At 44.4% G+C, this 23,241-nt stretch overlaps 1 protein-coding gene across 3 annotated transcripts; it reads left to right on the forward strand.

Annotated features, from left to right (window-relative positions):
* Positions 1-318: 318 nt before the first annotated feature.
* LOC118357679 (sorting nexin-5-like) lies at positions 319-22,743 on the forward strand. Of its 3 annotated transcripts, none has more exons than XM_052477623.1 (14): positions 319-461; positions 3,003-3,107; positions 4,182-4,292; positions 5,811-5,932; positions 6,098-6,221; positions 7,068-7,163; positions 7,875-7,980; positions 8,711-8,786; positions 8,965-9,004; positions 9,941-10,027; positions 11,217-11,376; positions 11,643-11,728; positions 13,930-15,174; positions 18,555-22,743. In XM_052477623.1, the coding sequence occupies exons 1-13, from the start codon at positions 426-428 to the stop codon at positions 13,978-13,980; spliced, it is 1,200 nt and encodes a 399-aa protein (XP_052333583.1). In that variant the 5' UTR covers positions 319-425; the 3' UTR covers positions 13,981-15,174; positions 18,555-22,743. The 3 variants fall into 3 exon arrangements, with proteins under 3 accessions (XP_052333583.1, XP_052333584.1, XP_052333585.1); XM_052477624.1 differs by having other exon boundaries at positions 13,930-15,158; XM_052477625.1 differs by having other exon boundaries at positions 13,930-15,142.
* Positions 22,744-23,241: the final 498 nt, after the last annotated feature.

Genomic DNA, 23,241 nt, shown 5'->3' on the forward strand with positions numbered 1-23,241 from the left:
GAGTGTCTTTGAAACTGGTCCGTGTTTTCCTGACATGGAACCAAAGTAAACGTTGATATTGTAGCTGGAAACACCCCCCCCCCCAAAAAAAAAAAAAAAAGCTTGTTTGAAAAGTGCACATATTCCGTGGCCATATACAGTTCCTCTTTAAAATATGTAATAATTTATTATGTTTAATTGTTGTATCGGTATGTTTTAAATGCCACGTGCGTTGAATCAACAACAAAAAAAAGCAACGAACTATTTTGATTGACGTTCAGAAACGTTGTCCAATCAAAAACATCAGTGCGAATCAGTGGGCGGGATGTATCTGTTTTGGGACAGTTGGTGCGGGGTGTGTTTTCAGAAGCTAGCTCATATAGATTTGTGGCACACGATCTGTACGTTTTTATTGTATATATATATATATTTTTTATATAACAATCATGACATCTACCATTGATGATAGTGACAAAGAAAAGGTAAGTTATGAGTGATATACGTGAATAACGTGTTATCGTTAGCTATTTGGTTAACGAAACGTTAGCTAGCTAGCTGTAGTTAGACAAGACAATTTAAGGAAGTTTATGACAACGGTCATAACGGTACGTTATTTAGCTAGTTAACGTTATTCGTACAATCTTTGATAACTTAGTGGACTAGCTAATGCACTGAAACACTATCTAACTTAACTATAACGTACATTTTGTTTTTAAATTGAACCTTTATTTAACTAGGCATATCAGTTAATTAATAAGAACAAACTCTTATTTATACAATGACGGCCTCCCGGGAGAACCTGCCTTGTTCGGGGACAGAACGAAGACATTTTAATTTTTGTAACCTCATCTTTCGGTTACTTGGCCAACGCTCTAACCACTAGGCTACCTGCCAACCCATGGTGTGGTAAACTCAGTGGTGTAATGTTTTAAGTACAAATATTTTAAAGTACTACTTATTAGGCTAGGGTCTATTTTTCTCCCCTTTTTTGGGGGGGATCTGTACTTTACTATTCAAATTTTTGGGAAACGTTTACTTTACTACATTCCTAAAGAGAATAATGTACTTCTTACTCCATACACTTTACTTTCCCTGACACCCAAAAGTACTCATTACACTTTGACGGGAAAATGTTCCAATTCACACACTTATCAAGTGAACATGTGGTCATCCCTACTTCCTCTGTTCTGGTTGACTCACTGATCACACATGTTTCGTCTGTAAATGATGTCTGAGTTTTGGAGCATGCCCCTGGCTGTCAATACAAACAAATTGTGCCGTCTGGTTTACTTACTATAAGGAATTTTAAATTATTTTTTAACTTTTGTTACTTAAGTACATTTTAGCACTTCAATTCACTTCTGATACTTAAATATATTTAAAACCCAAATACTTTTAGAGTTTCTCAAGTAGTATTTTGCTGGTGACTTTTACCTGAGTCATTTTCTTTTAAGGGATCTTCACTTTTACTCAAGTATGAGAATTGAGTAGGTTTCCCACCACTGCATAAACGTTAGTATTATTAGCAGAGATGGTCTAGAAAGCATTCCATTTTCTTTGGTATTGGTCTAGCTAGCTAACGTTAGCTAGCTACTTCATCATTTAATGTTATTTTCACAATATTATGCATTTATTGTATAGTCACCAATTTAGGCTGCTTCAGTTTTGACATAAAATGCTTGATATTGTAGGCTCTCTACAAAAAGCTGGGCTTTTATGGCACAGAGGGCAATGCATTGGCTTCTTCAATAATGTCAGACCAGTCTTGCAGGTTCAATTTATGCTCCTGCAGTTTCCTCCCAATCACTATATTTGGAATGATATGTGGCTAGATGGCTTTTGATTATTCCAGTATGGTGCACAGACCAATGAGCTAACCATTGCCTTTGGGGGACTTGTAACATGGCACTAACAGGTTATTTTTTGCATTGCAAATTCTTTGGTGCACAATCCATCACAATGTTATGTGCAAAGCATATTGTCCTGGCCTATGACGAGAGAACTCAGATGGCTTACATATGGAGTTGCTTGGAATTGGAAAGGCCTGTGGTTTAGTAAAAAAAAAAAAATCCCTTATTTTTCATTTCCTGTGAGACTTGAAAGAGGAAATAAATTTCCAGTCCTTTGATTTCTGTTGACTTTGCAAAGCTGAGTATCAGAGTTCAGGCAGTGGTATGGTGAAACTACGACTAGGCTGTGGATCATTCACATGGTACTAGCCTGTATCTCTGAATCAGAACATCTGGATCAAGTTTATTATCAATGTTTCTCATCAAATTAGATTTCACCCACTCAAACAAAAAACAGTCGTTCAGATGGGAGATATTTAGCCTTGACAACAATAACCATAGGGAGTGGTAAGATGGCACCAACAGATCTGGGACCAGGCTAGTAGAAACGTACACTAGCGGACTCTTGGGAACCCGGACTGACTTGTTTTGGGAAAACAGCTGGAGTTATTCAATCCCAAGTATGAGTCACATATCACAGGACTTTGAATTCAGTGAAGAGTAATCGGAGTTACTGGTAATCCACTCTAAAGCGGAAAAAGAGCTTTCGTTTGTTAGGCCAACCCATATTCACCTCTCCACTCTGTCCTGTACTGTCTAAGGTCACATTCAATAGTGCATGGGTAGTCAACAGTAAGGTTTTCAAGAATGTGTTATGGAGTTTGGACTAGGTAGCCCTGAGACATGGTCCGCTGTAATCTACTCCCATGTCTCATAGGTAGTGTCTAGGACACTTGTTGTCCAGGCCTCACATAGCATAACAGACAGCATTCCCTTCCTGTGAATTCCCTCATCTTGAATTTTTAAATGTTTAATTTGACCTTTTTTTAACCAGGCAAGTCAGTTAAGAACAAATTCTTATTTTCAATGGCAGCCTAGGAACAGTATAGATGAGAGCTATTCAGTTGACTTTCTATCTCACATACAAGCATGTATAACATATTTTTACAGATGAATGATTCTGCCAACTGGTAGTTGTGAAACCTTGTCCTTGATTCTGTTCCCCTCTCTTAGGCCCTCTCTGTGTCTGTGGACCTAAACAACGACACCTCTCTACTCATCGACATTCCTGATGCACTCTGCGAACGAGACAAAGTCAAGTTCACTGTCCACACCAAGGTATGTATTAAAAACTATTTAACCCTCTTTCTCCCTCTGATTGATTTGATCTGAAGTATACTGAACAAAAAAAATAAACGCAACATGCAACAATTTCGTACATTTTTACTGCGTTACAGTTCATATGAGAAAATAAATTCATTAGGTCCTAATCTATGGATTTCACGTGACTGGGAATACAGATGTGCATTTGTTGGTCACAGATATCTTTTAAAAAAAGGGGGGTGGGGGGTCTTACGATGGACCTCAGGATCTCGTCAATGTTATTTTTGTGTGTTCAAATTGCCGTTGATAAAATGCAATTGTGTTCGTTATCCGTACGTTATGTCTGCCCATGCCATAACCCCAACCCCACCATGGGGCACTCTGTTCACAACGTTGACATCAGCAAACCGCTCGCCTACACCATGCCATACAAGTGGTCTGCTGTTGAGGCCAGTTGGACTTACTGCTAAATTCTCTAAAATGACGTCCATCAAATTGAGACGCTTGTGGCATTGTGTCGTGTGACAAAACTGCAAAAAAGATAGTGTACTTTTATTGTCCCCAGAATAAGGTGGACCGGTGTATTGTTAAATTAGCTTCTTGATATGCCACACCTGTCAGGTGGATGGATTATTTTGGCAAAGGAGAAATGCTCACTTACAGGGATGTAAACAAATTTGTGTGCAAAATTTTTGTGAAATATATATATATTTTTTTGTGTGTGTGAATGGAACATTTTAATTTAACTAGACAAGTCAGTAAAGAACAAATTCTTATTGACAATGACGACGCTGGGCCAATTGTGCGCCCACCCTATGGGACTCCAATCATGACCGGTTGTGATAGGGCCTGGAATCGAACCAGGGTCTCTAGTGACGCCTCTAGCGCTGAGATGCAGTTCCTTAGCACCACTCGAGAGCCCCATGAACCATGGGACCAACACTTTACATGCTGCTTTCACATTTTTTGTTCTGTGTGTATTTTTTGTTTTGTTGTTAATGCTTTAATTGTTACTTGAATGAATTTAATTGTTATATTTAATGTTAATGTTTAATTGACTTGAATTGTCTTGTCTGTCTGTCTCACCAGACCACCCTGAGCTCCTTTCAGAAGCCAGACTTCTCTGTTCCTAGGCAACATGAGGACTTTATCTGGCTCCATGACGCTCTGGTTGAAACTGAAGACTACGCTGGGCTCATCGTGAGTGCCCTGTTAAATCCACCAAACACACACTGGTTTGAGACTACACTGGGCTCATTGGGAGGGACTGGAGTAGTCTATATCAGTGGTTCTCAACTGGTTTTTTTTTTGTTGCCAAAATACAATCAGGAAAACTGATGCTATATAGATATTAAATGTAGCAACTATATGACAAGGGAACAAAATTCCCACCCCTTTCCTTGTCAATATCCCTGAAGAATGTTTAACTCACTGGTTTGAAACCACAAAAATCTACCAAAATGGTGTTGCTAATAGCTCTATATTAAGTTAATTATAATTTCTACACCATTTATACTGGGTTTAAGTTCAGACTAGAGTATTTATTTTTGTGTTTTACACCGCCTTTTTTCGATTTGTCTCATTGCTGCTCGGGAGAGGCTAGATAATTTGTAAAAATCCAAATAACTTCACAGATCTTCATTGTAAAGGGTTTAAACACTGTTTCCTATGCTTGTTCAATGAACCATAAACAATTAATGAACATGCACCTGTGGAATGGTCGTTAAGACACTAACAGCTTACAGACAGAAGGCAGTTACGGTCACAATTATGAAAACTTAGGGCACTAAAGAGGCCTTTCTACTGACTATGAAAAACACCAAACCAAAGATGCCCAGGCTCTCTGCTCATCTGTGTGGACGTGCCTTAGGCATGCTGCAAGGAGGCATGAGGACTGTAGATGTGGCCAGGGCAATAATTTGCAATGTCCATACTGTGAGGCGCCTAAGACAGGACGGACAGCTGATCGTCCTCACAGTGGCAGACCACGTGTAACAACACCTGCACAGTATTGGTACATCTGATCATCACACCTGCGGGACAGGTACACATGTTAAGTTTTCTGAAAATAATCGCAGTTGATCGTGAGAGGACGTTTCTTTTTTTGAGTTATATAATTTTTAATGAAAAATCTAATATTTGTTTTTGTATTTATTTTCATTTTCCATAAAAAAATATATATATTTTTTGCTCAGGCACTCGTGACCTGTTCAAAGCAGGTCGTGACCCACCAGAATCGCTGGTCTACGAAACACAGGCCACTTATTTATAGTTGACTGTCATGTCACAAGTTCACCGTCTGTCATTACATGTAAATCATAGGAGGTTGGTGGCACCTTAACTGGGGAGGAGGGGCTCGTGGTAATGGCTGAAGTGGAATGGTATCAATAACATCGAACACATGGTTTCTATGGTTTCCATGTGTTTGATGCCATTCCATTCACTCCGTTCCTAATAATAATATTAATAATAATAATAGAGCCGTCCTCCCCTCAGCAACCTCCACTGATAAATGTTATTTGATGAAGGGGAAAGTGCAGAGGACTCTGTAGTGTCTGCTCACGTGATTTTAATAGCATCGACTCTATCAACTTAGTTTTTTTATTACAGCTCTGCGTACAGGAATTATGTCTGTGGGTGGTAGGAGGTTGCTGGTAGCTGGTGTAAGAAATCTTACCAGAAAATTCATCCACTCGCCTCTCCTCTCTATCTGTCCAGATCCCTCCAGCGCCCCCGAAGCCAGACTTTGAGAGCCCCAGGGAGAAGATGCATAAACTGGGCGAGGGAGAAGCCACCATGACCAAGGAGGAATACACCAAGATGAAGCAGGAGTTGGAGGCGTGAGTTTCCACCCTTGTCATTGTGTCCAAAGCTTAATTGGCACATTTAAAAATATATACATTTGTTTCTCTTGAAGCTTGTGCTTAATGATTCCTGTGGGAAATATTCTGGTGATCAGTCTGTGAGCTCTGTCAGTTAGTAATTGTCTGTCTACTGTCTCCCAGTGAGTACCTGGCTGTTTTCAAGAAGACTGTTCAAGTCCACGAAGTATTTCTGCAGCGTCTATCTTCTCACCCCATCCTGAGCAAGGACAGAAACTTCCAGATATTCCTGGAGTATGACCAGGATGTGAGTTTGACACTTGGAGAAGGAAACCAAGAAAACAGACTGTGTACTCGTTCATTAGAGCATACCGTAGCAAAAACATTTTGCAATGGAAAAGGAATGTTCTGGTATTTGACAGTTCAGATAGTAACTCTGTTTTTGAGTCATTTTCTTCCATGTTGTGCCGACTGAACACTACTCTCTGGTCAGTACTGTAGGAGGGAGAGACGGTACTGTAGGAGGGAGAGACGGTACTGTAGGAGGGAGAGACGGTACTGTAGGAGGGGGAGACGGTACTGTAGGAGGGGGAGACGGTACTGTAGGAGGGGAGACGGTACTGTAGGAGGGAGAGACGGTACTGTAGGAGGGAGAGACGGTACTGTAGGAGGGAGAGACGGTACTGTAGGAGGGAGAGACGGTACTGTAGGAGGGAGAGACGGTACTGTAGGAGGGAGAGACGGTACTGTAGGAGGGAGAGACTGTACTGTAGGAGGGAGAGACTGTACTGTAGGAGGGGGAGACGGTACTGTAGGAGGGGGAGACGGTACTGTAGGAGGGGGAGACGGTACTGTAGGAGGGGGAGACGGTACTGTAGGAGGGGGAGATGGAGAGCGATGGGGGAGTAGGGAGAGGTGCATTCTCTCTGTCAGGGGAGCTGTTAGTCAACTAGGTGTCAGCTGAGATGGTTTTGTTTGTGTGACACTTATTGCTGAATCCTCTTCATTCCTATTTGGAACAAAAAAAAGGCTCCACAAGAGGAACTTTGCGGTTCACGTAATCAATGTTACGTTGCGAACTTGTACTGTGGTGTCATTAGCTCAGTCATGTCTCCGAGTAAGTCCTTTCCCTTCCTGTGATTGGTCCGTGTAGCTGAGCGTACGGAGGAAAAATGCCAAGGAGACGTTTGGGAGTTTCTTTAAGAACATGGTGAAGAGTGCTGATGAGGTCATCATCTCAGGGATAAAGGTGGGTGCGGCCTCCTCATATCATACAATAGCTCTGTTTCGAGCGCATCAAATCCATGATGCGTTGTGGGTAAATGCTGACTGACCGATCTACAGATAGTAATGAGTAGTTATTTTTCAACGTAAGGTGAATTGTAGCAGTCGCCTGCACTATTGGCTTCAATGTCAAACAAGCCCAATGCTTTTACTGTGGATTTACGTGGAAATCCATTTTGTGAGGTCGGCTATGCATTTAAAAACTAGATAGAGGAAAACCATACAATGCATTACAGCAGCAGACTCAAAGAACGAGACACAGCCGAGCAGGGCCCTTCATATCCACAATGAAGATATGACGTTGTATGTGTGGCTGTATCTTAGGCAGAAGGTTGATGCTGGTTGGAACATTTTGATCTGAACAGAACCACTTTTTTTCTCTTTTTTTATTTTTTATTTTTTTTCGACCAGCAAATTAAAGTTGTGAACCGGTTCCAACCAAAACAAAGGAAGTCTAAACAGGATTTTCAGATTGCAGGCAGATGCTGGAATACGTTTCTGAGTGACAGTGAGGGCTTTGCATAGGCTCTTTGTTAACATTTCTTATGTGGAACTACATGCTTTTAAAATAACGGTTCTGTTCTAGAACAGTATTGATCACTTTCTTTCCGGGGTTCTGTTTGTCTGTTCCCTGAACCAGTTCCAACCCTTGCTTTTTAAATCATTTTTCTTGCAGGAAGTAGATGATTTCTTTGAGCAGGAAAAGACCTTCCTGCTTGATTATTCGTCCAAGATCAAAGACTCCACTGCCAGGGCGGAGAAGATGACCCGCTCCCACAAAAGTAGGACTATGATAACAACACCAACAAACATCTGTTGTGAAATATGAATAGGAAATATCTCTTTGCTTTCTTGTTATTGATAAGAACACCCCCCCGCCCCCATTTATTTTTATAAACATAATTTTATTACATCAGCAGTTGTCACAAAGTGCTTTTAAAGATACAGTCTAAAACCCCAAAGAACAAGGCTGAGGGGTGCCCTGTTCTCTTCTGGCTGTACCGGGTAGAGAGGAACCAGGCTCAGAGGGGTGCCCTGTTCTCTTCTGGCTGTACCGGGTAGAGAGGAACCAGGCTCAGAGGGGTGCCCTGTTCTCTTCTGGCTGTACCGGGTAGAGAGGAACCAGGCTCAGAGGGGTGGCCTGTTCTCTTCTGGCTGTACCGGGTAGAGAGGAACCAGGCTCAGAGGGGTGGCCTGTTCTCTTCTGGCTGTACCGGGTAGAGCGGAACCAGGCTCAGAGGGGTGGCCTGTCCTCTTCTGGCTGTACCGGGTAGAGAGGAACCAGGCTCAGAGGGGTGGCCTGTTCTCTTCTGGCTGTACCGGGTAGAGAGGAACCAGGCTCAGAGGGGTGGCCTGTCCTCTTCTGGCTGTACCGGGTAGAGATTTAAGAGTACATGATAGTTTTAAGAAGTTCTAACATTCATAGATGACCAACAGGATATGTGGTGCAACTTCTTCCACTATGTTATCCATACTGGGTGTTGATTATCTTGTTTTCTCTCTTTGTTTCAGATGTTGCTGATGATTACATACACATCTCTTCTACTTTGAGCAGTCTCTCTGTCGATGACAACACAGCACTTAAAAAGTGAGTAAACTATATAAATATATTACAGCATGGGGACGTCGTTACCTCAAGCCAACAACCGGTTACAAAATGAATGTGTTTTTATTTATTTTTTATCTCTATCCCAGTAGAGAAGGAGAAAATAAATTAAAAATCAAGTTTGCTCAACTATTTATAGGTTTGTGTGTGTTCCCTTCAGGCACTTTGAGAAGTTATCTGACCTGTTTGAGAGACTCCGGGTAAGAACCACAGTGCTGATCTTTTGCACTCCTCCTCAACTATTGTCCATTTTCATCAAAATTCATTTTGTGAAGTCAGCAATACATTTACAAACACTTGTGTTTTGCTTTTGAGTTGTGTGTATTTCACTTTGTTTTATTTATATATATATATATATATATATATATATATATATTTTGTAACATGTAAAGTGATTAGTCATCTAGCAGATGCTCTTATCCAGAGTGACTTCAAGTTAGTGTATTCATCTTCAGATATCTAGGTGGGACAACCACATTTCTCAGTCATAGGAAGTACATTTTTCCTCAAAGTAGCCATTGGCTAGTAATGAGAAGTCAAGTGTGAGTGTTAGTTCACGAAAGGCTAAGGTGTTATTTTGTATGTGTCTGACCATGGTGGTAGTGTCCCATCTCAAATCAAACTACCTGTCACAGGCTTCTTAACAACAGGTGTAGACTAACAGGGCAATGCTTAATTACAGGCCCTTCACAACAATGCAGAGAGAAATAATGGAAAGATGAGGAATAAATACACAATGCGTAATGATAACTTGGCAATATCCACAGGGTGCCAGTACAGAGTCCATTTGCAGGGGTACGAGGTCATTGATGTTAAATGTACATATAGCCAGGTGTAAAGTGACTAGACACGCAGGATAGATAATAGACAGTAGTAGCAGTGTATTTGATGTGTTAAAAAGAGGGTCAGTGTAGATAACCAATAGCTACCCGGACTAACTATCTAACTGGCAGTCTTATAACGGGGGTTAGAAGCTGTTCAGGGTCCTGTTGGTTCCAGAGCTGGGCCTGTGATGTCAGAACACAGATTTTTATTTTTGACATCACTCTACCCTCCACTTTCTTCTGGTGTGACCAGGTGGAGAGAGATATAAATAGAAATCTGTTTTCTGTCTGTCCGTCTGGTCCTGCCTGTAGAAAGTGGAGGGTAGAGTGGCGTCGGACCAGGAGCTGAAGCTCACAGAGCTACTACGCTACTACATGAGGGACATCCAGGCAGCCAAGGTGAGCCATCTCTAGTCTGCCAGTCTGTTTCTCTCTCCAAAACCCCCGATGAGCTTCTATTGACCGTTGAATTGTTGGTATGAGATCCATCCAACTGTTGGTGGAACATCCAAGACCACCAGAGTGCTGGAGTTTATTTCATTCTATTGGATAGTTTTATTCTAAATGCACCTGGAAACACGATAGGCGTGCGTGTTACTTACATTACCTGGAAACGCGATAGGCGTGCGTGTTACTTACATTACCTGGAAACGCGATAGGCGTGCGTGTTACTTACATTACCTGGAAACGCGATAGGCGTGCGTGTTACTTACATTACCTGGAAACGTGATAGGCGTGCGTGTTACTTACATTACCTGGAAACGCGATAGGCGTGCGTGTTACTTACATTACCTGGAAACGTGATAGGCGTGCGTGTTACTTACATTACCTGGAAACGCGATAGGCGTGCGTGTTACTTACATTACCTGGAAACGTGATAGGCGTGCGTGTTACTTACATTACCTGGAAACGCGATAGGCGTGCCTGTTACTTACATTACCTTGAAACGTGATAGGCGTGTGTGTTACTTACATTACCTGGAAACGCGATAGGCGTGCGTGTTACTTACATTACCTGGAAACGTGATAGGCGTGCGTGTTACTTACATTACCTGGAAACGTGATAGGCGTGTGTGTTACTTACATTACCTGGAAACGTGATAGGCGTGTGTGTTACTTACATTACCTGGAAACGCGATAGGCGTGCGTGTTACTTACATTACTTATTTCACGGACAAGAAAATAACAAGCTTATTGTCACCACATATAGAAAACCACTAGATCACTGATGTTTCTGCTTATAAGTTAAGTATAGAAATCCTAAGATGTGTCAAATTAATGATCTTCAGCTCAGGACTCCAGCTATGTATTTGGTTTGTAAACTTGCTAGCGAAGTGGCTCGATGTCAAGATCAATCTTCTTTGTCACAGCAGAGACATTCAACCCCCTCCGGGATCAACATCTCTGTTGCGTAATGTTTTCTTTTCTTTTTTTGCGTCCCAAAAATAATAATAAAAAAATAATTGTACTGAAATAAATCCCCGTTGTGTGCACATTCGGTAATACCATCAACCCCGGTATGGCACAGAAACGGTATGAACATCTGGATACCACCCTACCCTATTAATGTGTGTGTGTGTGTGTGTCAGGACCTGTTGTACAGACGGGCCAGGACCCAGGCAGACTATGAGAACAGTAACAAGGCTCTGGATAAGGCCCGGCTGAAGAGTAAAGCTGTTGCTGCTGCAGAGGAGCAACAACAACAGTGTCTGCAGAGGTTTAACAAGCTTTCTGAGTCGGGAAAAAGAGGTGTGTGTGTGAAGCATGTCCTATGCTTCCCAGTGGAAACTGTTCCTTTTTATTTCATCTAGTTTATTTTATTTTAAATGAAAGGTCCCTTTTAGGGAGAATGTGAACACAGACATTTCGCTTTTCACCCAGTGGAGTTCTGCTAGGAGCAAACTGAACCTAATGTATTCAGATGCCTTTTTACACAGTGTGGCTGTATGTTTGGGGCAAACACGTTGTAACGTAATACAGTACAGTGAGTTAACAGCATGGTCTTCTCTTCGCAGAGCTGACCAGTTTTAAGGGCAGGAGAGTGGTGGCTTTCCGGAAGAATCTAATAGAGATGGCTGAGCTGGAGATTAAGCATGCTAAGGTGGGTTCGACTGGAGACTCATTGTCCTTTTTTCTTTCTGTATTTTATATGTATTGGGGAGAGAGCGACTCAATCGCACATTATCGTGTGTGTGTGTGTGTGTGTGTGTGTGTGTACGTGTGTGTGTACATGTGTGTGTACATGTGTATATACAGTTGAAGTCGTAAGTTTACATACACTTGGGTTGGAGTCCTACAATTGTTTACAGACAGATTATTTCACTTATAATTCACTGTATCACAATTCCAGTGGGTCAGAAGTTTACATGCGCTAAGTTGACTGTGTCTTTAAACAGCTTGGAAAATTCCAGAAAATGTCATGGCTTTAGAAGCTTCTGATTTGAGTCAATTGAAGGTGTACCTGTGGATGTATTTCAAGGCCTACCTTCAAACTCAGTGCCTCTTTGCTTGACATCATGGGAAAATCAAAGGAACTCAGTCAAGACCTCATAAAAAAAATGTTGTAGATCTCCACAAGTCTGGTTCATACTTGGGAGCAATTTCCCTACGCCTGAAGGTACCACATTCATCTGTACCAACAATATTACGCAAGTATAAACACCATGGGACCACGTAGCCGTCATACCATTCATGAAGGAGATGCGTTCTGTCTCCTAGAGATGAACGCACTTTGGTGCGAAAAGTGCAAATCAATCCCAGAACAACAGCAAAGGGCCTTGTGAAGATGCCGGAGGAAACGGGTACAAAAGTATCTATATCCACAGTAAAACGAGTCCTATATCGACATAACCTGAAAGGCCACTCAGCAAGGAAGAAGCCACTGTTCCATATCTGCCATAAAAAAAGCCAGACTACAGTTTGCAACTGCACATGGGGATAAAGATCATACTTTTTGGAGAAATGTTCTCTGGTCTGATGAAACAAAAATAGAACTGTTTGGCCATAATGACCATCGTTATGTTTGGAGGAAAAAGGGGAGGCTTGCAAGCCGAAGAACACCATCCCAATCGTGAAGCACGGGGGTGGCAGCACCATGTTGTGGGGGTGCTTTGCTGCAGGAGGGACTGGTGCACTTCACAATAGATGGCATCACGAGGGAGGAAAAGTACGTGGATATATTGAGGCAACATCTCAAGACATCAGTCAGGAAGGTAAAGCTTGGTCGCAAATGGGTCTTCCAAATGGACAATGACCACCAGCATACTTCCAAAGTTGTGGCAACATGGCTTAAGGACAACAAAGTCAAGTTATTGGAGTGGCCATCACAAAGCTCAATCCTATAGAACATTTGTGGACAGAACTGAAAAAGCATGTGTGTGCAAGGAGGCCTACAAACCTGACTCAGTAAAACCAGCTCTGTCAGGAGGAATGGGCCAAAATTCACCCAACTTATTGTGTGAAGCTTGTGGAAGGCTACCAGAAATGTTTGACCCAAGTTAAACAATTTAAAGGCAATGCTACTAAATACTAATTGAGTGGATGTGGATGCATTGGGAATGTGATGAAATAAATTAAAGCTTAAATAAATCATTCTCTCTACTATTATTCTAACATTTTACATTCTTAAAATAAAGTGGAGATCCTAACTGACCTAAAACAGAGATTTTTTTTTTTCTAGGATTAAATGTCAGAAATTGTGAAACTGAGTTTAAATGTATTTGGCTAAGGGGTATGTAAACTTCCGACTTCAACTATTTGAATGTGCACGCTACAGGTGGCTTTACCTGCTAGACCAGGCCCAAGCACAACACGACATTGTTGTTGGGAAACGGGATACCTAGTGAGTTGCACAACTGAATGCATTCAATTCGAAATGTCTTCCTCATTTAACCCTCTGAATCATAGAGGTGTCGGGGGGACTGCCTGAGAATCTATGGAAAGAAATGAAAACTGCTGTTCACAAATGCTCTCCATCCAACCTCACTGAGCTCCAGCTGTTTTGCAAGGAGGAATGGGAAAAAATTTCAGTCTCTCGATGTGCAAAACTGATAGCGACTTACAGCTGTAATCGCAGCAAAAGGTGGCGCTACAAAGTATTAACTTAAGGGGCCTGAATAATTTTGCACGCCCAATTTTTCAGTTTTTGATTTGTTAAAAAAGTTTGAAATATCCAATAAATGTCGTTCCACTTCATGATTGTGTCCCACTTGTTGTTGATTCTTCTATTGTGCCGTAATCCTTGTGAAATGCCTGTTGTTATGGATATGATACTGATGTCTCTGTTCTCTCTCCTTACAACAGAACAACATGTCTCTGCTGCAGGACTGCATTGAGCTTTTCAAGAGCAGCTGAGCCACTGGTCTCTTACCAACCCTCCCAGACCACTGACCAGCTGGGTTTGGCGCCAGTCTGTTTCTGCTCTCTTGCCTACTCCTTACGGAATCGTTGTGCAAAACCGTGACTGGAGTAGGAAAAATCACAAAGTGGATCTGGGACCAGGATACTGACCAGCAGGCTTTGAGAAGGGAACCTGGATACCACTCCTCTCCACCCCACATGTGTCAAACTCATTCCACAATGGATTTTCGCTCCACCCTTGTACTTGATTGATGAATTAAGGTCACTAATTAGTAAAGAACTCTCCTCACCTGGATGTCTAGGTCTTAATTGAAAGGAAAAAACAAAAACCCGCAGCCACTGGGCCCTCGGTGGAATGAGTTTGACACCCCTCTACTCCTGGGGGAACCTGGATACCCAATGCCCTATACCCTCTTCCTCCAGGGGAACTTGGGTCGTGTTCAATTAGGTCACACATTCCCTTTGCAACGGGAAAACAAAAATAAGCTTCTTTTTTTTAATTGGACAAGATAGTTCCTCCCCGTTTCACTCATTTGCGGGGCGTTTCGTGCCTTGAACCCGATCCTGGATACTCCCTTCCTCCATCCCAATAATGCCACTTCAGAAACCTGCATGTGTCTGTTATGACTGTTTTCTGCCTGGATGTTTAGTCTCTGTCCACCAGCCCCTCCGTGTATCCTTCTACCCCCTCCGTGTCCCATGGAACACTCCCCCTTTAGTGATGACAGCATTCCAGAACGGGGAGAATCCAGCATCCTGTCCACCTGCCCCTCCGTGTCTCCTTCTACCCCTCCGTGTCCCATGGAACACTCCCCCTTTAGTGATGACAGCATTCCAGAACAGGGAGAATCTAGCATCCTGTCTACCTGCCCCTCGGGGTCTCCTTCTACCCCCTCCGTGTCCCATGGAACACTCCCCCTTTAGTGATGACAGCATTCCAGAACAGGGAGAATCTAGCATCCTGTCTACCTGCCCCTCGGGGTCTCCTTCTACCCCCTCCGTGTCCCATGGAACACTCCCCCTTTAGTGATGACAGCATTCCACAACGGGGAGAATCCAGCATCCTGTCCCATCTTCTGACCTTTCTCCTCCCATCTGTTTTTCAATCGTGGGTCATCTGAATGGTGGGTCATCTGAATGGTGGGTCATCTGAATGGTGGGTCATCTGAATGGTGGGTCATCTGAATGGTGGGTCATCTGAATCGTGGGTCATCTGAATCGTGGGTTATCTGACTGGTGGGTTATCTGACTGGTGGGTTATCTGACTGGTGGGTTATCTGACTGGTGGGTTATCTGACTGGTGGGTTATCTGACTGGTGGGTCATCTGACTGGTGGGTTATCTGACTGGTGGGTTATCTGACTGGTGGGTTATCTGACTGGTGGGTCATCTGACTGGTGGGTTATCTGACTGGTGGGTTATCTGACTGGTGGGTTATCTGACTGGTGGGTTATCTGACTGGTGGGTTATCTGACTGGTGGGTTATCTGACTGGTGGGTCATCTGACTGGTGGGTTATCTGACTGGTGGGTTATCTGACTGGTGGGTTATCTGACTGGTGGGTCATCTGACTGGTGGGTTATCTGACTGGTGGGTTATCTGACTGGTGGGTTATCTGACTGGTGGGTTATCTGACTGGTGGGTTATCTGACTGGTGGGTTATCTGACTGGTGGGTCATCTGACTGGTGGGTTATCTGACTGGTGGGTTATCTGACTGGTGGGTTATCTGACTGGTGGGTCATCTGACTGGTGGGTTATCTGACTGGTGGGTTATCTGACTGGTGGGTTATCTGACTGGTGGGTCATCTGACTGGTGGGTTATCTGACTGGTGGGTTATCTGACTGGTGGGTTATCTGACTGGTGGGTTATCTGACTGGTGGGTTATCTGACTGGTGGGTTATCTGACTGGTGGGTCATCTGACTGGTGGGTTATCTGACTGGTGGGTTATCTGACTGGTGGGTTATCTGACTGGTGGGTTATCTGACTGGTGGGTTATCTGACTGGTGGGTTATCTGACTGGTGGGTTATCTGACTGGTGGGTTATCTGACTGGTGGGTTATCTGACTGGTGGGTTATCTGACTGGTGGGTTATCTGACTGGTGGGTTATCTGACTGGTGGGTCATCTGACTGGTGGGTTATCTGACTGGTGGGTCATCTGACTGGTGGGTCATCTGACTGGTGGGTTATCTGACTGGTGGGTCATCTGACTGGTGGGTTATCTGACTGGTGGGTCATCTGACTGGTGGGTTATCTGACTGGTGGGTCATCTGAATCGTGGGTCATCTGAATCGTGGGTCATCTGAATCGACATCTGGTGGGTCATCTGACTGGTGGGTTATCTGACTGGTGGGTTATCTGACTGGTGGGTCATCTGACTGGGTCATCTGACTGGTGGGTCATCTGACTGGTGGGTCATCTGACTGGTGGGTCATCTGACTGGTGGGTCATCTGACTGGTGGGTCATCTGACTGGTGGGTCATCTGACTGGTGGGTTATCTGACTGGTGGGTTATCTGACTGGTGGGTTATCTGACTGGTGGGTCATCTGACTGGTGGGTCATCTGACTGGTGGGTCATCTGACTGGTGGGTCATCTGACTGGTGGGTCATCTGACTGGTGGGTTATCTGACTGGTGGGTTATCTGACTGGTGGGTTATCTGACTGGTGGGTCATCTGACTGGTGGGTCATCTGACTGGTGGGTTATCTGACTGGTGGGTCATCTGACTGGTGGGTCATCTGACTGGTGGGTCATCTGACTGGTGGGTCATCTGACTGGTGGGTCATCTGACTGGTGGGTTATCTGACTGGTGGGTTATCTGACTGGTGGGTTATCTGACTGGTGGGTTATCTGACTGGTGGGTTATCTGACTGGTGGGTTATCTGACTGGTGGGTCATCTGACTGGTGGGTTATCTGACTGGTGGGTCATCTGACTGGTGGGTCATATGGTGGGTGACTGGTGGGTTATCTGACTGGTGGGTTATCTGACTGGTGGGTTATCTGAATGGTGGGTCATCTGACTGGTGGGTTATCTGACTGGTGGGTCATCTGACTGGTGGGTCATCTGACTGGTGGGTTATCTGACTGGTGGGTTATCTGACTGGTGGGTTATCTGACTGGTGGGTCATCTGACTGGTGGGTTATCTGACTGGTGGGTCATCTGATCTGGGTCATCTGGTGGGTCATCTGACTGGTGGGTCATCTGACTGGTGGGTCATCTGACTGGTGGGTCATCTGACTGGTGGGTCATCTGACTGGTGGGTTATCTGACTGGTGGGTTATCTGACTGGTGGGTTATCTGACTGGTGGGTCATCTGACTGGTGGGTCATCTGACTGGTGGGTTATCTGACTGGTGGGTTATCTGACTGGTGGGTTATCTGACTGGTGGGTCATCTGACTGGTGGGTTATCTGACTGGTGGGTTATCTGACTGGTGGGTCATCTGACTGGTGGGTTATCTGACTGGTGGGTTATCTGACTGGTGGGTCATCTGACTGGTGGGTTATCTGACTGGTGGGTTATCTGACTGGTGGGTCATCTGAATGGTGGGTCATCTGAATGGTGGGTCATCTGAATGGTGGGTCATCTGAATGGTGGGTCATCTGAATGGTGGGTCATCTGAATCGTGGGTCATCTGAATCGTGGGTTATCTGAATGATTTGTATTGTGGATGGATTACACTTGTTCTTGTATTGGATTCTCTATTTTGTAACAATGGACTTTTTTTCCGGATTATGATCATGTTTCTAATAGTTTTGGTTGCTTTTCAAGGCACGTGCCTACTAACCCTGTTACGCCCCTCACTTGTACATATAAAGAAAGACAGAATTGAGGTTGAATTTGGTCCTAGCATAACAGTGAAACTTTGGCGTGAGTGGAGTCACAGTAATCTGGTGTTTTTTAATGATGCATGCATTAGCTAGCTATAATGGAATAGTTTGGTTTTCTCATTGCAACGCCACTTTAAACCATTCTCTAACACCAGTCTGAAGAGTGACTGCTGAGCTCAGCTGCTGCCTCTCTGGTTTGTAATGGAACAGTTTACAGGATCTTTTTAGGCCACGCTGTAGCAAAAATGTTTTACAATGGGAAAACTTAAACAATCCTTTCTTATTGGACAAGTTCAGATGGTCCTTTTTTTTTCAGTTTTGGTACCTTAGTGAATAGGACCCAGATGGGAGCAACTGCTTACAAAGGGTATATAAAGTGGATGGAAAGTGCCTACATAAAGGTTATTGTAACTGTGTCCCGATTGTCCACCCTTGTGCCAATGTCTGCATTTGCACAGTCCCGTCATGGATTTAAAAGCATTCGGGTGATGAAAGCATTGGCTGAAGGGAGTTTCCACCATTTTGTTAAATGGTTTGACGGTGGAGTCTGGAACTGCTCACTTTGGGAGAAGGGTGGAGAATTGGGACTTGGCCCAATACTCTCTTTTTCCATTACCATACTTTTGACATCAGGCTGGGTTGAACTCGCTCAAAACTGCCAAGTGAAGAGACATGCTTCTTTTTCATGATTTATGAAGTTGTGTGTGTGTGTGTGTGTGTGTGTGTGTGTGTGGTAGTTTGTCCAACAGTGGTGGTACCACTGCCATGATACCAGTGCTACGTGATACTGAAGTGATCCATGCCATGATACCAGTGCTACGTGATACTGAAGTGATCCATGCCATGATATCAGTGCTACGTGATACTGAAGTGATCCATGCCATGATACCAGTGATACTGAAGTGATCCATGCCATGATACCAGTGCTACGTGATACTGAAGTGATCCATGCCATGATACCAGTGATACTGAAGTGATCCATGCCATGATACCAGTGCTACGTGATACTGAAGTGATCCATGCCATGATACCAGTGATACTGAAGTGATCCATGCCATGATACCAGTGCTACGTGATACTGAAGTGATCCATGCCATGATACCAGTGATACTGAAGTGATCCATGCCATGATACCAGTGCTACGTGATACTGAAGTGATCCATGCCATGATACCAGTGATACTGAAGTGATCCATGCCATGATACCAGTGCTACGTGATACTGAAGTGATCCATGCCATGATACCAGTGCTACGTGATCCATGCCATGATACCAGTGCTACGTGATCCATGCCATGATACCAGTGCTACGTGATACTGAAGTGATCCATGCCATGATACCAGTGCTACGTGATACTGAAGTGATCCATGCCATGATACCAGTGCTACGTGATACTGAAGTGATCCATGCCATGATACCAGTGCTACGTGATACTGAAGTGATCCATGCCATGATATCAGTGCTACGTGATACTGAAGTGATCCATGCCATGATACCAGTGCTACGTGATACTGAAGTGATCCATGCCATGATACCAGTGCTACGTGATACTGAAGTGATCCATGCCATGATACCAGTGATACTGAAGTGATCCATGCCATGATACCAGTGCTACGTGATACTGAAGTGATCCATGCCATGATACCAGTGATACTGAAGTGATCCATGCCATGATACCAGTGCTACGTGATACTGAAGTGATCCATGCCATGATACCAGTGCTACGTGATCCATGCCATGATACCAGTGCTACGTGATCCATGCCATGATACCAGTGCTACGTGATACTGAAGTGATCCATGCCATGATATCAGTGCTACGTGATCCATGCCATGATACCAGTGCTACGTGATACTGAAGTGATCCATGCCATGATACCAGTGCTACGTGATCCATGCCATGATACCAGTGCTACGTGATACTGAAGTGATCCATGCCATGATATCAGTGCTACGTGATACTGAAGTGATCCATGCCATGATATCAGTGCTACGTGATACTGAAGTGATCCATGCCATGATACCAGTGCTACGTGATCCATGCCATGATACCAGTGCTACGTGATACTGAAGTGATCCATGCCATGATACCAGTGCTACGTGATACTGAAGTGATCCATGCCATGATACCAGTGCTACGTGATACTGAAGTGATCCATGCCATGATATCAGTGCTACGTGATACTGAAGTGATCCATGCCATGATACCAGTGCTACGTGATCCATGCCATGATACCAGTGCTACGTGATACTGAAGTGATCCATGCCATGATACCAGTGCTACGTGATACTGAAGTGATCCATGCCATGATACCAGTGATACTGAAGTGATCCATGCCATGATACCAGTGCTACGTGATACTGAAGTGATCCATGCCATGATACCAGTGATACTGAAGTGATCCATGCCATGATACCAGTGCTACGTGATACTGAAGTGATCCATGCCATGATACCAGTGCTACGTGATACTGAAGTGATCCATGCCATGATACCAGTGCTACGTGATCCATGCCATGATACCAGTGCTACGTGATACTGAAGTGATCCATGCCATGATACCAGTGCTACGTGATACTGAAGTGATCCATGCCATGATATCAGTGCTACGTGATACTGAAGTGATCCATGCCATGATACCAGTGCTACGTGATACTGAAGTGATCCATGCCATGATACCAGTGCTACGTGATACTGAAGTGATCCATGCCATGATATCAGTGCTACGTGATACTGAAGTGATCCATGCCATGATACCAGTGATACTGAAGTGATCCATGCCATGATACCAGTGCTACGTGATACTGAAGTGATCCATGCCATGATACCAGTGATACTGAAGTGATCCATGCCATGATACCAGTGCTACGTGATACTGAAGTGATCCATGCCATGATACCAGTGCTACGTGATACTGAAGTGATCCATGCCATGATACCAGTGCTACGTGATACTGAAGTGATCCATGCCATGATACCAGTGATACTGAAGTGATCCATGCCATGATACCAGTGCTACGTGATACTGAAGTGATCCATGCCATGATACCAGTGCTACGTGATACTGAAGTGATCCGTCGGCCCGGTCTAGACTCGTGAGTGACTAGTGACTCAATATTCAGTGGACCAGGCTGAGACCTTTGACACTGTCAGTGAAGTCCACCCATAGTAGAGGACTGTATGCAGTTGGTTCTAGTTAACATTTGAAGCAATAGACTTACATGGCCATATTGGCTATTGGAGAGTAACTCTGGTCCCAGCACTTATTCGGAGGTGTGTGTGTACTTCAGCGTCAGCTTGTAGCTGTTGTCTATGTCCCAATTCTTTCACATGCTTCGCTAAGTGTGCACTTGTTCACTTCCCTTCATGGATTTTTAAAGGGACTGACTAGTGTAAGAAAATTGGGGGATACTCCCATGCTTACACCAATGATCCAATGCTTTTATTTGTGTGGAGAGGATGAATGTGCACTACCTAGATAAGTAGAATGTTCCTGATATCCTGCTGTGTTTACCAGTGTGGCTTCCTGTGCACTTCATTGATATCCTGCTGTGTTTACCAGTGTGGCTTCCTGTGCACTTCATTGATATCCTGCTGTGTTTACTAGTGTGGCTTCCTGTGCACTTCATTGATATCCTGCTGTGTTTACTAGTGTGGCTTCCTGTGCACTTCATTGATATCCTGCTGTGTTTACTAGTGTGGCTTCCTGTGCACTTCATTGATATCCTGCTGTGTTTACTAGTGTGGCTTCCTGTGCACTTCATTGATATCCTGCTGTGTTTACTAGTGTGGCTTCCTGTGCACTTCATTGATATCCTGCTGTGTTTACTAGTGTGGCTTCCTGTGCACTTTCTCTTAGGAAGATGTACTGAGCAACACTAGCCTATCCTCCCATCCAATCATCTTGCTTAGTACTGCTGGTGCAGGATTGGTTTGAAGAATAGCATTTTAGGGTTCTTATTTCTCCTATTGCTTTATGTTATTGACGGAACCTTTTTTATAATGTTAAACTAGCCTGCGGTGCCGGGCCTGTAAGCCTGCGGTGCCGGGGGCCTGTAAGCCTGCGGTGCCGGGGGCCTGTAAGCCTGCGGTGCCGGGCCTGTAAGCCTGCGGTGCCGGGCCTGTAAGCCTGCGGTGCCGGGGGCCTGTAAGCCTGCGGTGCCGGGGGCCTGTAAGCCTGCGGTGCCGGGGCCTGTAAGCCTGCGGTGCCGGGGGCCTGTAAGCCTGCGGTGCCGGGGGCCTGTAAGCCTGCGGTGCCGGGGGCCTGTAAGCCTGCGGTGCCGGGCCTGTAAGCCTGCGGTGCCGGGCCTGTAAGCCTGCGGTGCCGGGGGCCTGTAAGCCTGCGGTGCCGGGGGCCTGTAAGCCTGCGGTGCCGGGGGCCTGTAAGCCTGCGGTGCCGGGGGCCTGTAAGCCTGCGGTCTTGCCTACTCCTTATGGATTTGTCATGCCATCTTCAACTTGGCAATGGAGTTGGTAAACAAATCAGGGACCAGGCTGTGGGGAGACCGCAGATCTGGGACCAGGCTGTGGGGAGACCGCAGATCTGGGACCAGGCTGTGGGGAGACCGCAGATCTGGGACCAGGCTGTGGGGAGACCGCAGATCTGGGACCAGGCTGTGGGGAGACCGCAGATCTGGGACCAGGCTGTGGGGAGACCGCAGATCTGGGACCAGGCCTAAACATATTAACCTGTAAGAGAAAAGGGTTCATATTGAAACCAAAAGGATTGAATTCTTTGAATTGTTTTGTAAATGAAGTGATTTTGTTTTGTACATTCTATCTATGGTGGTAAATACGTAACAATCATTTCCATGCCCAGAGAGGGCTGTCTTTATAAAGTGTTGTTCATAATTCAATGGATTTCTAAATCATTCCAACTGTGTGAACCTTTGCAATAATTACATTAAATAAGTCCTACTTTCCAAAATCCTTAATGTGTTAGTCTCTTATTAATTAACCCTGTGTGATATCATTCTGATGATACTATTGAAACGATCGTCAACTGTTACCAGGACCATGGTACCCTCACACCAGCAGGTGGTGCAGTCTGCGTACTGAAGAGGATGTGGGAGAGTTGACCCAACAAGCTCGCTGTCTCAATTAACACATTCTCCTAATGTCAAATTTCAAAGTGTTTATTTAAAAAAAAATCTAATTGTATTGGTCTCACAAGTGTTTTGCAGATGTTATTGTGGTGTGGGGGCTGTGCTTTGGCAAGGTGGGTGGAGTTATCCTGCTTGGTTGGCCCTGTCCAGGAGTATCGTCGGATGGGGCCACAGTGTCTCCTGTCCCCTCCTGTCTCAGCCTCCAGTATTTATGCTGCAATAGTTTGTCGGGGGGCGAGGGTCAGTCTGTTATATCTGGAGTATTTCTCCTGTCTTATATGGTGAATTTTAAGTATGCTCCCTCTAATTCTCTCTCCTCTCG

Source organism: Oncorhynchus keta, chromosome 24 (assembly GCF_023373465.1).
Source record: "Oncorhynchus keta strain PuntledgeMale-10-30-2019 chromosome 24, Oket_V2, whole genome shotgun sequence".
In the NCBI taxonomy this organism is placed as follows: domain Eukaryota; kingdom Metazoa; phylum Chordata; class Actinopteri; order Salmoniformes; family Salmonidae; genus Oncorhynchus; species Oncorhynchus keta.